Source organism: Sebastes umbrosus, chromosome 20, assembly GCF_015220745.1.
Source record: "Sebastes umbrosus isolate fSebUmb1 chromosome 20, fSebUmb1.pri, whole genome shotgun sequence".
Taxonomy (NCBI): domain Eukaryota; kingdom Metazoa; phylum Chordata; class Actinopteri; order Perciformes; family Sebastidae; genus Sebastes; species Sebastes umbrosus.
The window spans coordinates 10,583,192-10,597,339 of NC_051288.1; the positions used below are offsets into that span (position 1 = coordinate 10,583,192).

Genomic DNA, 14,148 nt, shown 5'->3' on the forward strand with positions numbered 1-14,148 from the left:
TTTTAATATTTATATTTTTAATATCTTTTAATCATGACTTTTATAGTGCTTCCTGTATTATAATGTATTATATGTAATGTATTGTTGTTGTTTTTTTCTTTTTTCTTATCTGGACCTTGAGTCTGCAATAAAGTTTGAATTGAATTGAATTGAATAAATTTGTCTAACTATAATTATTATTATTTATAATTATTCTAACTATAATTATTACCTTTAATCTGTGTCATACAGCAATATGAATTCATTACTGATATAATTATCCATATCAAAATATAAATGTGTTGTAAATCCAGAATACCAATTTATTACTTACATATTTAACTTAATTATATTGACTAGTTGTTATATTTTCTTATATGCGGAGATTACTATTTATAATATACAATATGCACATGCAATACAACATGCAATATATACATACAGACATACATACACACACACATACACATACATATGCATATACATATACATATACATATACATACACATACTGTACATATACAGACGTAGGCAAAATTGTTGGTACCCTTCCGTTAAAGAAAGAAAAACCCACAATAGTCACTGAAATAACTTGAAACTGACAAAAGTAATAATAAATAAAAATTTACTGAAAATGAACTAATGAAAATCAGATATTGTTTTTGAATTGTGGTTCAACAGAATCATTTTAAAAAACAAACTAATGAAACTGGCCTGGACAAAAATGATTGTATATATATATATTGTATATATATATATATACAATATATATATATATACTGTGCGTGTGTGTATATACATATATATATACACACACGCACAGTCAGAATTATAATATATATATGTATATATATACATATATATCCATATTTCCCTTTACTTTTTATAGTTTAAGTTGTTTGTACATCATGTTGGAAAGTCCGTGCACATTGCAGTAAACCCAGGAGGTCTAAATAAAGACAAAAACACTGAGAGATTCACGTTATCAGTCTAATTGTTAAATCAGATATCAATCGATTTTTTTTTTCTTCTTCTTCACATTTTCTGAAAACTATTTCCTTGACGTCACGGTTTCCGTGCGCGGCTCCTTTAAGGTTGCCAGGGGTGACGGGCTCACATGTCAGAACGAGGAGAATTGACGTCAGAGGCGGCCGCTGATTGGCTGTCGGCTGGTATCCGGTGGGGCAGCGGTCCAGAGGGCTCGGGAAGAGAGAGAAAACCGAAGCGAGGAGGATCTACTGGTTATCTGGTACGAGCTTTAAGAGAAATACCATCCATCCCAGAGTCGCTATCAGAGGGCGGGCTCGGCAGCACATATCACAGTCTTTCTTGTGAGTATCGTGCGCTCTCTCAGCCTCTCGGTTCATATGACCTCTGGATAGGTTGAATATGTTTCCTCCGTCTCTCGTTTGTTTATGATAGAGCTCAAGATGGCGTCATCTGAGAGGAGAGCTTTGCCTTTGCACCGAGCCAGCTAGCTAGGCATCACACTAGACTCACTCTGTAGGCCCAGGATAGTTAGTTTAACATGTACTAATCACACATGTAGTGTTTAGTGGTTGTTATAGTGTAAACTAGGTAGCTTTTCAGCGCGAGTGAGTTCCTGTCAGCCTCCTCTTGAAGCCTTCCTGACCTAGACGCTGCTACAGACAGACAGGGCATCTTCTTCCTCACACTGCCTCTAAAGGGCGATACTCACTTTGTAAACCGTTAGATGCGTTATATTATCATCCATCCTGCAGCATTACCCCCGTTGTCACTCATTCAAGCAAGGTCATTTGTGCATCGCAGTGTTTTCTCTAATTTAATTGACTTCCTAGTAGACAGCAGCAGAGGTGAGGCTGCTGCAGCTCTGTAACTGAATTAGAGAATTAAGCATGTTAATTATACACTTTACCTCAAATATCTCAAGCTAAATAAGACTTACTATTCTTAATGTAATGTTGTTGGGCAGCAGAGGTGAGGCTGCTGCAGCTCTGTAACTGAATTAGAGAATTAAGCATGTTAATTATGTACTTTACCTCAAATATATCAAATTAAATAAGACTTACTATTCTTAATGTAATGTTGTTGGGCAGCAGAGGTGATGCTGCTGCAGCTCTGTAACTGAATTAGAGAATTAAGCATGTTAATTATACACTTTACCTCAAATATCTCAAACTAAATAAGACTTACTATTCTTAATGTAAGGCAGAAGAGAGTCCTGTTGCCCTGGATCAAGCTTTTAAGCATGTTAATTATGCACTTTACCTCAAATATCTCAAATATCTCAAACTAAATAAGACTTACTATTCTTAATGTAAGGCAGAAGAGAGCCCTGTTGCCCTGGATCAAGCTTTTAAGCATGTTAATTATACACTTTACCTCAAATATATCAAATTAAATAAGACTTACTATTCTTAATGTAATGTTGTTGGGCAGCAGAGGTGAGGCTGCTGCAGCTCAGTAACTGAATTAGAGAATTAAGCATGTTAATTATGTACTTTACCTCAAATATATCAAATTAAATAAGACTTACTATTCTTAATGTAAGGCAGAAGAGAGTCCTGTTGCCCTGGATCAAGCTTTTAAGCATGTTAATTATATACTTTACCTCAAATATATCAAATTAAATAAGACTCACTATTCTTAATGTAAGGCAGAAGAGAGTCCTGTTGCCCTGGATCAAGCTTTTAAGCATGTTAATTATACACTTTACCTCAAATATATCAAATTAAATAAGACTTACTATTCTTAATGTAATGTTGTTGGGCAGCAGAGGTGATGCTGCTGCAGCTCAGTAACTGAATTAGAGAATTAAGCATGTTAATTATGTACTTTACCTCAAATATATCAAATTAAATAAGACTTACTATTCTTAATGTAAGGTAGAAGAGAGTCCTGTTGCCCTGGATCAAGCTTTTAAGCATGTTAATTATATACTTTACCTCAAATATATCAAATTAAATAAGACTCACTATTCTTAATGTAAGGTAGAAGAGAGTCCTGTTGCCCTGGATCAAGCTTTTAAGCATGTTAATTATACACTTTACCTCAAATATATCAAATTAAATAAGACTTACTATTCTTAATGTAATGTTGTTGGGCAGCAGAGGTGATGCTGCTGCAGCTCAGTAACTGAATTAGAGAATTAAGCATGTTAATTATGTACTTTACCTCAAATATATCAAATTAAATAAGACTTACTATTCTTAATGTAAGGTAGAAGAGAGTCCTGTTGCCCTGGGTCAAGCTTTTAAGCATGTTAATTATGTACTTTACCTCAAATATATCAAATTAAATAAGACTCACTATTCTTAATGTAAGGCAGAAGAGAGTCCTGTTGCCCTGGATCAAGCTTTTAAGCATGTTAATTATATACTTTTACCTCAAATATCTCAAACTAAATAAGACTTTAATGTAAGGCAGAAGAGTCCTGTTACCCTGGATCAAGCTTTTTACTTAGTGAATGCAGAGCGACACATCAACGACCCTGGGAACCATTAGACATAACTGCTAAACAAAGCTATCATGGTCTTATTTGATAATTTTTAAAGGTACAAAATAGGTTTTTATTTTGTTTGTTTTAACGCCTTTATGTAAATTATTTATTGGTTTATTTTAAGTCTTAAGTTTACTTATAGATTAAATTATTAAACCTGCAGTAGGTAGAACGTTTTTAGCATAATTGGGACTAAATAAGATTTATTATTCTTAATGTAAAGGCAGAAGAGCCCTGTTGTTGGGTTAGCTCTTAATTTATCCCACCTGCTCCCAAAAACAGTATCATTTGTCACCTAGTTTATTCCTGTGTGGTAGGTTTAGATTAAAGCAAGCCTGCCAAGTTTCCACCATGAGTGTAGTTAATTGCATAAAAGCTGGTGCCAGCCTCATCTTTGATAACATGGCTAGTAATCTCCCCTGGGCCTAGTCAGATTAGAAAGTATCCGAATCCTATTATCCTGATGCACATGCATGATACACTTGCAGGGGACAGGATGGAATCGGTCCTCTTTTGTTCACTCATTTTACTTGTCTAAAAAAAATGTTGGTTACACGAGGCCTTCCTGTTTTAGACTACACGGCTAGATCAAGCTCAGAGCCATCCGAAGAAGCTTATATCACAGAGGCCGATCACATGATCTGGGATCTGTCAGGCTATTTTGCTCAGCAGCAGTATTGTGGGCCCTGAAAATGTTGAAACCCCAAGCAAGTGTTATTGCTTTTTATGGTTTGTTCTGTTTCACAGTGGATTGATTCACCATTCGTCTAAAAATCTAGGCCTCGTGTATGATACTGCCTCTCTGATAGAGGGCTTCTTTCAGGCTGGTGGAAAAGTTGAATTGTTTTGAGTAAATAAACCCAGGACAGACAGGGTGCCTGTCCTAGTTTGTTGTCTGCGGTCAGATATGTGTGATCACATCATATGACCAGTTTTCACTCCTGACACTAAGGAGAAGCATTCAGGCTCCTTAGTGCCAAAACAACACCCCACATCTCAGTGTCTTCTCACTCTGGCTCTATTTTTCTCACATTCTCACGTTTTTTTTTTTCTGTCTGTCCGTTTCTCATCACGACACACAGTCACACACCCTACTCTGTGTTGCTTTCTGGTGATCCAGCGAATCCACGTTGTACAGTGCAGCGATGATCTGAAGTCCTTTCCCCCCCCGCCCCCCGTTACTGTCCACTCTCTCTCTCCAGTACAAAGGTTAGAGGTCACAGAGCAGGGTTGTCGTCATGGCATCTGGAAGTACGAGCAGCGAGGAGGAGCGGAGCCTGAGGGAGTGTGAGCAGTATGTGCAGAAACACAACATTCAACAGCTGCTGAAGGACTGCATTGTCCAGCTGTGCACCTCCAGGCCGGACCGGCCCATGGCCTTCCTCAGGGAGTACTTCGAGAGGCTGGAGAAGGTTTGTGTGTGAACTTTTTTTGGTTGTCCTTATTGGTCAGTAGCATTATATACTCCCATATTACACCAGGCGGTTACTGTCTCATAAGCCAGACAATATTTGGCATCATAAACTGTATTTATTTACATTCAGACTATATTTCCTTTTTTATTTCTCAGGCAAAAACAACAACACATGACACAGTGGATGTCATAAATGAAGCACTTTCTCAGTCATTTAGCCTGAAGCACTTTATTTTTCTGTGATGTCATCAATTACGTTTGTAAATCATATTTTTGAATTAAAGCTTCTATAACTTTTTAACTTTTTTATTTTTTCATTATCGTGTCTGAAAACAGCAGTTTGGCTAAGAAACACGCAGCACTAGCGGAAAAAAACTGTAACATTAAGCTCAAGTTAATTAGCTTTCTAACTGGCATGAAATGTTTCCGCACATTTATGCGCATAACATTTTATTATTTTCTCTTTTCAGTCGTTTCTGTGTGTTGCTCGCTCTGCAGCGGTGCATAGTGAACAAAACACTGCATTGCAGGATTGTTGTATAGTATACACATGCATGACAGGATGTTGGAGTGTACGTATGCACTTGGATCAGGCTTGCGGAAGTCATGATCATAACCGAATGCTACATTTACTAAAAAATATCAGTTAAAAACAAAGATAGGCAAAGTTAGTGATGCTTCAAACGATTCATTAAATTGAATTAAAACACACAACTGCACATACATGAATTGGGTGCAAAAGACTTCCTGAAACTACTGCTTGTATGCTGTCTACAGCTAGAAAGATGCACTCATAACTAGCTACTTGCTAACTAGCTTTTTAATTCAACATAGGATTTATTTTAGAATTATTTCATCCTTTTATAATTTATCAGATTTTTTTTCAGATGCTCGCCTGACGGTAACCTTTAAATCGTCTTTTAGTTGTGCTTTTATTGAACACTTGCTGGAATGTAGTTTTTATTGAGATCTTATCTATAGGTTTATTGTTCTTTGTGTCTGTTTATGTTACTTTGTGTAGCATTTTACTGCACAAATAGTGCTTTTATAAGTAACCCATGACCTAACTTTGGTGTATTGCAGCAGCTATAAACCGTGTTGTTCTCACTCCGTCCCCTCCCTCTCTCTTCTAGGAGGAGGCCAAGCAGATCCAGAACCAGCAGAAGGCAGGCAGTTCCCGTTCAGACTCCCGCGATGAGGAGGTTTCTCCACCCATGAACCCCGTGGTGAAGGGTCGCCGGCGGAGAGGAGCCTTCAGCGCAGAGGTCTACACAGAGGAGGATGCAGCCTCATATGTCAGAAAGGTAGACAAAATGCACGCCTGCAAACAGCTGCAAGAGTGTTGCAACACTTAAATCTACATGAACGATCTGCTGCTATCAGTTTTATGAAACGTTGTGACATCTCTGTGTTGCTCTCTAAGGTCATTCCAAAAGACTACAAGACGATGGCAGCCTTGGCCAAAGCTATTGAAAAGAACGTGCTCTTCTCACACCTGGACGACAATGAGAGGAGGTACCTGTCTTAAACAATATTGATTTTTTTTAAAGGTCTTTATAAATAAAGTTTTGATAACAGCTGATCAACTCACAAATCTGCTCCTTTCCAGTGACATATTTGATGCAATGTTTCCAGTCACCTACATCGCCGGGGAAACAGTTATTCTGCAGGGTAGGTCGACATCTTTTCAGTGTTTAGTTGAACAAACGTTTATCCAAATCACTATGAGTAATAGGAGTGCCATAAAAAAGAATAAGAAAATAAATTTGGAAATAAAAAGAGGAATAAATAAGTAAATAAATAAATGTGGAAATATAAAGACAAAATATAAAATAATAATTATAAGCATTTTCATTGATTTATGTGTTTGTTTATTTCAGTATATATTTATTTATCCATTTAAAAAAGTATATATTTATTTTTTTGCATATAAATTACTAATTTTGTTTATTTGTATATTTACAAACAAATATTTATTTTTATATAATGCCATTTATTTATTTGTATCCCTTTGCTTTTCCTTATTCTTTTCCCTATTGCTTTTGCTATTCCTTGAAGGGCCAAGCTGTCAATCAACTGGCTTTGGGCGGGCCTTCCTGCCCAGACTAAGTAGTCACTTCATATCTTTATATTTCCCAAATTTATTTGGTTATTCTTTTACAGATTTGTTTTGTTTTTATGGCACTTCTATGTCTCCATAAATCCTAGCATTTGTCTTGTTGTGATGCTAACGCTCTTGTTGTTTGCACCCAGGTGACGAAGGTGACAATTTCTATGTTATCGACCAAGGGGAGATGGATGTGAGTATCGGATCCTCGTCATAATGTACAGGAAATGTTTATGTTTTTTTTCCTCAACGTTGCATTTTAATACCTCGGTTTCTACCCCTCTAATATGTCAGGTGTATGTGAACAATGAATGGGTGACCAGCATCGGGGAGGGAGGCAGCTTCGGAGAGCTGGCCCTGATATACGGCACCCCGAGGGCGGCCACGGTTAGAGCCAAGACCAATGTCAAGCTGTGGGGCATCGACAGAGACAGCTACAGGAGAATACTTATGGTAAGGAGGCGTTTTATTAGTACACGTGGGTCTGTAATGCAAAGACAAAATTGTTCAAAAGTTGTACGCACTTATATACTAACAAAACTATCTTTCTCTTCAGGGAAGCACTTTGAGAAAGAGGAAGATGTACGAGGAATTCCTCAGGAAAGTGTCCATTTTAGGTGGGTTCATTTTCCAAATCGGCCTCATCCCAAAACTTAAAAATAGATGAAGAAGAAGCACGTTACTTGCGTTCTGTGCTGAGATTAAAATAACCTGAAAGAGCATATAAAAATATCTTGGTTCAACCTTTCAAATGAGTTGTTTCTTTTCAGGGTTGTCTGTCATTTCAGCTGACTCCTTTCTTCTGTGTTCTTCCCTTCCTCAGAGTCTCTTGACAAATGGGAGCGTCTGACAGTCGCCGACGCCTTGGAGCCCGTCCAGTTTGAGGACGGACAGAAGATTGTTGTGCAGGGAGAGCCTGGAGACGAGTTCTTCATCATCTTAGAGGTATACACTTGATTACTAACTTTGTCTCACATACACACACATGCCTTCAAAACACGCTACGTTTGTCACAATACCGGAATTTTACTTTTTGAACTCAGAAGTTGAATCAGTTCTATAATCGACTGTTGGCCTCGTTACATCACTTTAGAAAGTGTTAATGCCGTTTCATATTTTCAGCTCTTTCAACTAAAACAACCTATGTGTTGTCTAAACATACGCGCCCTCTTGTGGTGATGTGAAACATTTGCCTCACCCTAAACACGTATTTGATCTTTGAGCTGAAACGATAGTCGGTTAACTGATTGGTCGATTAACAAAAAAATTAATTTGCAACTATTTTGATTATCAAATAAATAATAAAATGTAACAATGTGACAAATACTGGCTCCAGCTTCTCACATACGATCATTTGTTGCTTTTTTTTGGTCTAACATTCTGTTGGTTAGATAAATAAAACAATCTAAAGACGTCACCTTTGATGGAATTTTTATTTTCTATGATTTTGATGATGATTTTTTTTTTTAATGACATTTTGTAGACCAAATAATAAACCAATTAATCCATAAAATAATTGGCAGATTAATCAATCATGAAACTAATCCTTAGTTCAAGCCCCAATTTGATAAAAAAAAAATCATAAATATTAAATGTATTCTTGCTTAATGGTACTAAATGGATTAAATGTTAAATATTGTGACAGTCTGCATGCATGAGGAGATTTCACTAAATTACGTATAATGTCTGTATTTCAGCTTCTTATGTGTTAAGTTCTTTAATTGATTGAAAACTTTATCTCAATATGCCATTTGAATGTGATGACTCTAGGGCCCCTAAAAATGAATTGTTATAAAAGTGCTTGATTCATGACGATTTAATGAATGTTATATATATATATATATATAATATTATTATAATATTATGTGATTAGTTAATTGCTTAGTGGATGAGTAATTGACTTTAAACTCACCTTTATTATAAAGTATTGACAATTATTTCAAAACCTGTTTGCCTTTGAAAATTCACTTTTATGGTGATGATTTTTTCTTTTGATACAAAGTGCTCATGTAACTAAAGTCAAGAGATGAACAAGATGAAGCTGCTTGATTCAAACTGATCTGTATGTGTGTGTGTGTGTGTCTCAGGGTTCTGCAGCTGTGTTGCAGCGTCGCTCAGAGAACGAGGAGTTTGTGGAAGTGGGGAGGTTAGGACCCTCTGACTACTTTGGTAAGAACTAAAAACATCATCACAGCGGTCTTTTATTTCATTTAATTAAATGATATTGTTTTGAGGTGCTAAAAAAAAATTAACTAATGGCGCTAAACACATGATAAAAATGTCATTCTGTTACTATGTGAGGTTTTAAACTGTGTGTCTCTCTGTGTTCTTCAGGTGAGATCGCTCTGCTGATGAACCGTCCCCGCGCCGCCACCGTGGTCGCCCGTGGCCCCCTGAAGTGCGTCAAGCTCGACCGGCCTCGCTTCGAGCGCGTCCTGGGTCCCTGTTCGGACATTCTCAAACGTAACATCCAACAGTACAACAGCTTCGTCTCGCTGTCTGTCTGAAGGGGTGTCTCTCTCTCTCTTTCTCTCTCTCTCTCTCTCCCCACCTCCCTCCCTCCTCCCTCCACCCTCCACCCTTCACCCTATACCCTCTTTCCTTCTTTTAGACCCAGGGTCCACCAATGCAATTTGCTTTTTTTGGTCACTTTCTTCTTTCTGTTTCGCTTTTCTCCCTTCTTTGTTTTTCCCTTTTTACACACATTTTGTTGTTACCACCCGTCACGCCGAGGTGACTTTTCAGCCATTCACCAGCGCTTGTACCAGCTGCTGTACGCTACCTTGTAGGCACAGTTACATCACTTGTTACCTATGTTATATATGTATTTTGCTGGTTACGCTTTCTTTTTAGACTTAAACACACAAAGCAGGATTGTTAGGAAAGACATAAGGGTCTCAGACTTGATGAGACAGGACAATCAAACTTTACACGGCGCTTTTTGGTGAATTTGTTACAGATTTCTGTTGTAGATTGAAGTAAAGAGAGGACTCCTTCTTCCCCGTTAAAGAGTTTCCTTTTTGACATCAGTTAGCCTGATTAGATATACAGCGTAGAGCAGAGCCTAGGTTTCCAGCTACACGACGGCTGTGCTCCATTTGATGATTTTGGTTACCTTTTTGATCGGCACGATGAGACGACGGCGAGTCTGTTTTGCTTAATGCGAGAGAGCTTGTACAACTTTTCATTTTATTGTGCAGCTACCAGGCTAGTGCCAAATTGTTGATTATTGTCAAGACGCAAAGATGCATAGCCGTGGAAATGCAGCGCGCGTTCTGTTTCCCTGACTATTTGGAGCTCCGAACAGGAAGTAGTTATTATTATTACCCTTATTGTCCTCTTTAATCGGTAGAACGACCATACAAGAACTGCCTTGACTACTCTGAGGAAAAAAATAAATAAAAAAAAAAGAAAGGAAAAAAAAAAAGTATTAAGTGTATTTCAGTATTCAATTTTTTTAGTATATACCAAATAACTTGGTCACTCTTCTGCTATGGTTTGTAATCAAAATGTTATCATAGTATAGTTAAAATCGATCATAGTTATATTATTATCATTGATTAAATGATAAACTTATGGTTTGGAGTGATGGTGATCTTAAAAAAATCTGTTTAACTGTCTTTTGTAAACACTTATTTTTCCATAAATTCTATTTTAGGTGTCCAGTGCCACAAAGTAAATAAATGCTTCTTCTTGTCAAACCGACAAAAAACAGTATGTAATCGTATTGTGTAAAACGTCATGGGTTTTTAAAAATAGATCGAAATGGGTAATTCCAGGTTTATTGAAGTGAAGTCTTGAAAAAAAAAAAGAAGGTGGTTTATGGATTTCAGGACATCTGAAGTATTTATGTATTAAAAAGCATCGCAGGTGAGCTGACGGGCAGAGTGAGCGGATATTTATTTAAAACTAGTGTCATTGCTTATTGCCTGTTGAAAAGGTGGCTGTCTTTTCATCAGAGTAGCTTGTGATCTGTTCTCTATGCTTACTTGGCATGATGTTTTAGGCATCCAGTGATCCGGTATGAATGGAAGCGTGTATTATTAAAAAATAAATCCTGCAGCTGCGTGCAGAAGCAGGAACTTTGTCAAATATTTGGTTTGTTACTCCCTAGCTTAACTGCTTCATGACTATTTAGATGGTATAAAATGTTTTTTGTTTTTTTTGTTTCTTTTTTAAAAAGATCTTTACCAAATCACACACTTCTGGATTATAGGCTTAACTCTTCATTCCTGCCTCACTTGTCTGTTACCAGAAAGAAGTCATATGTGTTTCCGTTTCGTCTCAATCGCAGCAAAATGCGCTCAGAATTGAGATTGTACGTCCAAAAAAGATTTGATTTTGGTGCCGATTGCAGGGTAGTCAGGTTAGTGAGAGGAGTGTTTTGTCAATGGACATGAGTAATATGTATGTTACTTTACAGTTAAATTGATCATCTTCATCTGATCCACAGGAAATGACTCCGTTAGGGGGGGGGGGCGTGGGCTCGACTCACCTTTTATCGAAATCTTGTTTTTCGTGTAAATAGCAGCATCACTGGTTTTAGTCCAAAAAAAAATGTTTTTAGCCACACTGCAATCGTCCCGGTTTGCCTTAGCTTACCTAACCTGGGCTTACGGTAGTAGTCAGTCACTCCTGCTAGCCCGACCCTTCAGTGAGTTTGTTAGGCCCGCAGCGCAGAGGAGCTGCAGGCGATCAGAGGACCATTCTTTTTCTATTCTACCCTGTATTCAGTTTGACCTCCTGTATGTGCAAAGATGTTTATCCTTTTGGTATAGATTGTTCCAGATGGCAGTTTAAGCAATAAAAAAGTAAAAACGATTCAGCTTTGTCTCAGGTTTCGTCCTTTAGGGTTTGCAGCTTTGACTGTGTAACTGTGCTTGTAATGGTGGCTCCAGTTCAGGATGCTTCCCAGCTAAGTCATTCCCTCCTATGACTTTAACTGCGCTTCTGATAAATGATGTGGAATTGGTTTTAAAGACTAATATTTGGTATAGAGGGTGTTTAAAGGGGAACTCCAATATGTTATTTCCATGTCGGAGGAAAGTTCAATCAATATTTGTGAACATGAGCTCCTCTCTCTGAAGCCAGAAACCAGAGAAATAAGGGCGTTTTCATATTAGATATGATTGATCTGTTCCGTGCCCGAATATAATTTCCCCCCTGCTGCTCCGCTTTCTCATTAGTAATGTTGGTCCGTACCCGAGTACACTTGCGTCATCATCCACGTGTATTTGTTGATGTTGAGATCAGCTGCTCTAGTTGGGAGCATCATAAAACATTCAAACCTCACAGAAACAAAATAACAAAACGTCATTGTTAGTCTTTCCAACAATCACCAACTCTGGTTTGGTCAAAATAAAACCCTTATTTCACACTCCGCAGACTATTAAATTAGCTAAATGAAATAAACATGCTGAACTCTAATGCCTACTATTGTTTATATTCTAAGGACCCTCTCACCTGTCTTCCTGCTTTATCACCCATGGCTGTGCAGGATGAGATCAGTGCATGCTGCACGCGGATACAGATTTCGGAGGAGACCGGCGGCGTTGAAAAAAGCCTGCCCTTTCAAAACTACTCGCTGACTGCTAACGTTACTCGCGTTAAATAGCGGGTCACTTACGTGTTTTGGTACAGTTTGCTTTCACATCTGATGCGAACCGTACCCGAGTACTCGAGACCACCTTTTGCAGTGGACGGATCGACGAACCGTGCCCGAGTACGGTACGGAGCGTTCACACTAATCAAACAAACTGGTCAAGATCGGATCTGGTTCCCGATCCCTGATGTGAAAGCACCCTTAAGTCTCAAACTTGTGATGTCATAGGGTATAAAGTTGGGAACTGCGAGTGATTTTGTGGACCTGCAGGATGTTTGTTTTCTTTTTTTTATACCCACATGAGCTTTATTCTATTGTAGTATTGTCAGTTGTGAAACAGAAAATGTTCCCATATACTCAGATCATTCCCCTGGGTGCTCTCAGTATCATCTGTAACATCTCTCCCATTCATTGTCTATGGAGCATCTCCACACTTTATACCCTATGACGTCATAAGTTTCAGTTTTAGCACTCTAGTTTTTGGATTTGGGAGAGAGATGTTCATGTTTGCTGATATTTTTGGACTGTCTTAGACCATAGCAATAACATCTATAAATTTTGAAAATGGGCGTAGTTCCCCTTTAAAGTGACTCTGAAAACAGATGTAACTTGATATCTGTCCACCAGGGGGCGACATGTCGCTGCTCTTTGTAAAAGCCTGATGATAATTGGTATTCATTCCTGCACCAAAACCTATATATAGTCTAGTATATTTAAATCTATACCCACATTTTTGAAAGTTAACCTTTCCTCCATTCCTCTTTTGTGAACTCTCATTATTTTAAAACATGCTTTGTTTGGTCAATAATACTCAGTTTTTCCTTTTAAGAGGATTTTTATGACTTTAGACAACTTAGGTCATTTTTCCATGCTGGGATATTTTCAAATAATGAGCAGAAGTTTTAAACTCAATTATTAACAATTGTACTTGGCTCGGGGGAAACTACAGACATTTGCCGATTTGAAATTGTTGCTATTAGTTATTTGGAGTTGGAAAAGTTCAGTGTGTTCCTTCATTTCCTAATCTGTCATCTCTGATTTTCGACAGGGGTTTAAAAAAAAGTTTATTCCTGTTGCTAAGTTTTAGTGGAGATAAACTGTGGTATGAAGGTATTTTACCTGCGGTGGGGAGCACATGTTATTATCCCTCCGCTTATCAGCCTCCCTGCCTGATGTCTGACTATATTTGGCATCCCAAAAATCTCTTAAAAATACCTGTGGTTATTCCTTTTACTTTACATCAAACAGAGACCTGGAACGTATCAGAACAAATCAAATAATGAAGGCCAAAGACGTTCAGAGGAAAAAAACACATTCACAGATTTACAATAGGAAAACGTTTGCTTAGTTCAGAACTATTAGTGGTATCACATGTAGTCCTCAGTTGCTTTAGCTTAGCCATTAGTCTGTCTCAGCCTGTTGTAGTTGACAGTGATGTGGTAAAGCTGGTTAAACACTCCGATGACACGGGAGGATTACAAGTCTGGAAAACGGGGTGGAGGAAACTAAATGGCTGTTTTAGTAGGTAGCACTTTTTCTCTCACACATATTCATACTTCTGTTAC

General features: G+C 37.8%; 1 protein-coding gene across 3 annotated transcripts; it reads left to right on the forward strand.

The window, feature by feature from the left end:
* The first annotated feature begins 1,085 nt into the window (after nucleotides 1-1,085).
* On the forward strand, nucleotides 1,086-11,802 carry LOC119479407 (cAMP-dependent protein kinase type I-alpha regulatory subunit). 3 transcript variants are annotated; one of them, XM_037754958.1, is made up of 12 exons: nucleotides 1,086-1,228; nucleotides 4,663-4,872; nucleotides 6,008-6,178; nucleotides 6,298-6,389; nucleotides 6,484-6,545; nucleotides 6,933-6,983; nucleotides 7,128-7,174; nucleotides 7,276-7,434; nucleotides 7,538-7,598; nucleotides 7,805-7,926; nucleotides 9,069-9,150; nucleotides 9,316-11,802. In XM_037754958.1, the coding sequence occupies exons 2-12, from the start codon at nucleotides 4,699-4,701 to the stop codon at nucleotides 9,486-9,488; spliced, it is 1,194 nt and encodes a 397-aa protein (XP_037610886.1). In that variant the 5' UTR covers nucleotides 1,086-1,228; nucleotides 4,663-4,698; the 3' UTR covers nucleotides 9,489-11,802. The 3 variants fall into 3 exon arrangements, with proteins under 3 accessions (XP_037610886.1, XP_037610885.1, XP_037610887.1); XM_037754957.1 differs by having other exon boundaries at nucleotides 1,130-1,310; XM_037754959.1 differs by lacking the exon at nucleotides 6,933-6,983 and having other exon boundaries at nucleotides 1,134-1,310.
* The last annotated feature ends 2,346 nt before the right edge of the window (nucleotides 11,803-14,148 follow it).

Excerpts from the sequence above, each read along its gene's own strand:
- LOC119479407 (XM_037754958.1), top strand. The coding sequence starts at position 4,699 with ATGGCATCTGGAAGTACGAGCAGCGAGGAGGAGCGGAGCCTGAGGGAG. Across the intron at positions 6,546-6,932 it reads GGAAACAGTTATTCTGCAGG|GGCCAAGCTGTCAATCAACT; the intron begins GTAGGTCGACAT and ends TATTCCTTGAAG. Across the intron at positions 7,927-9,068 it reads AGTTCTTCATCATCTTAGAG|GGTTCTGCAGCTGTGTTGCA; the intron begins GTATACACTTGA and ends TGTGTGTCTCAG.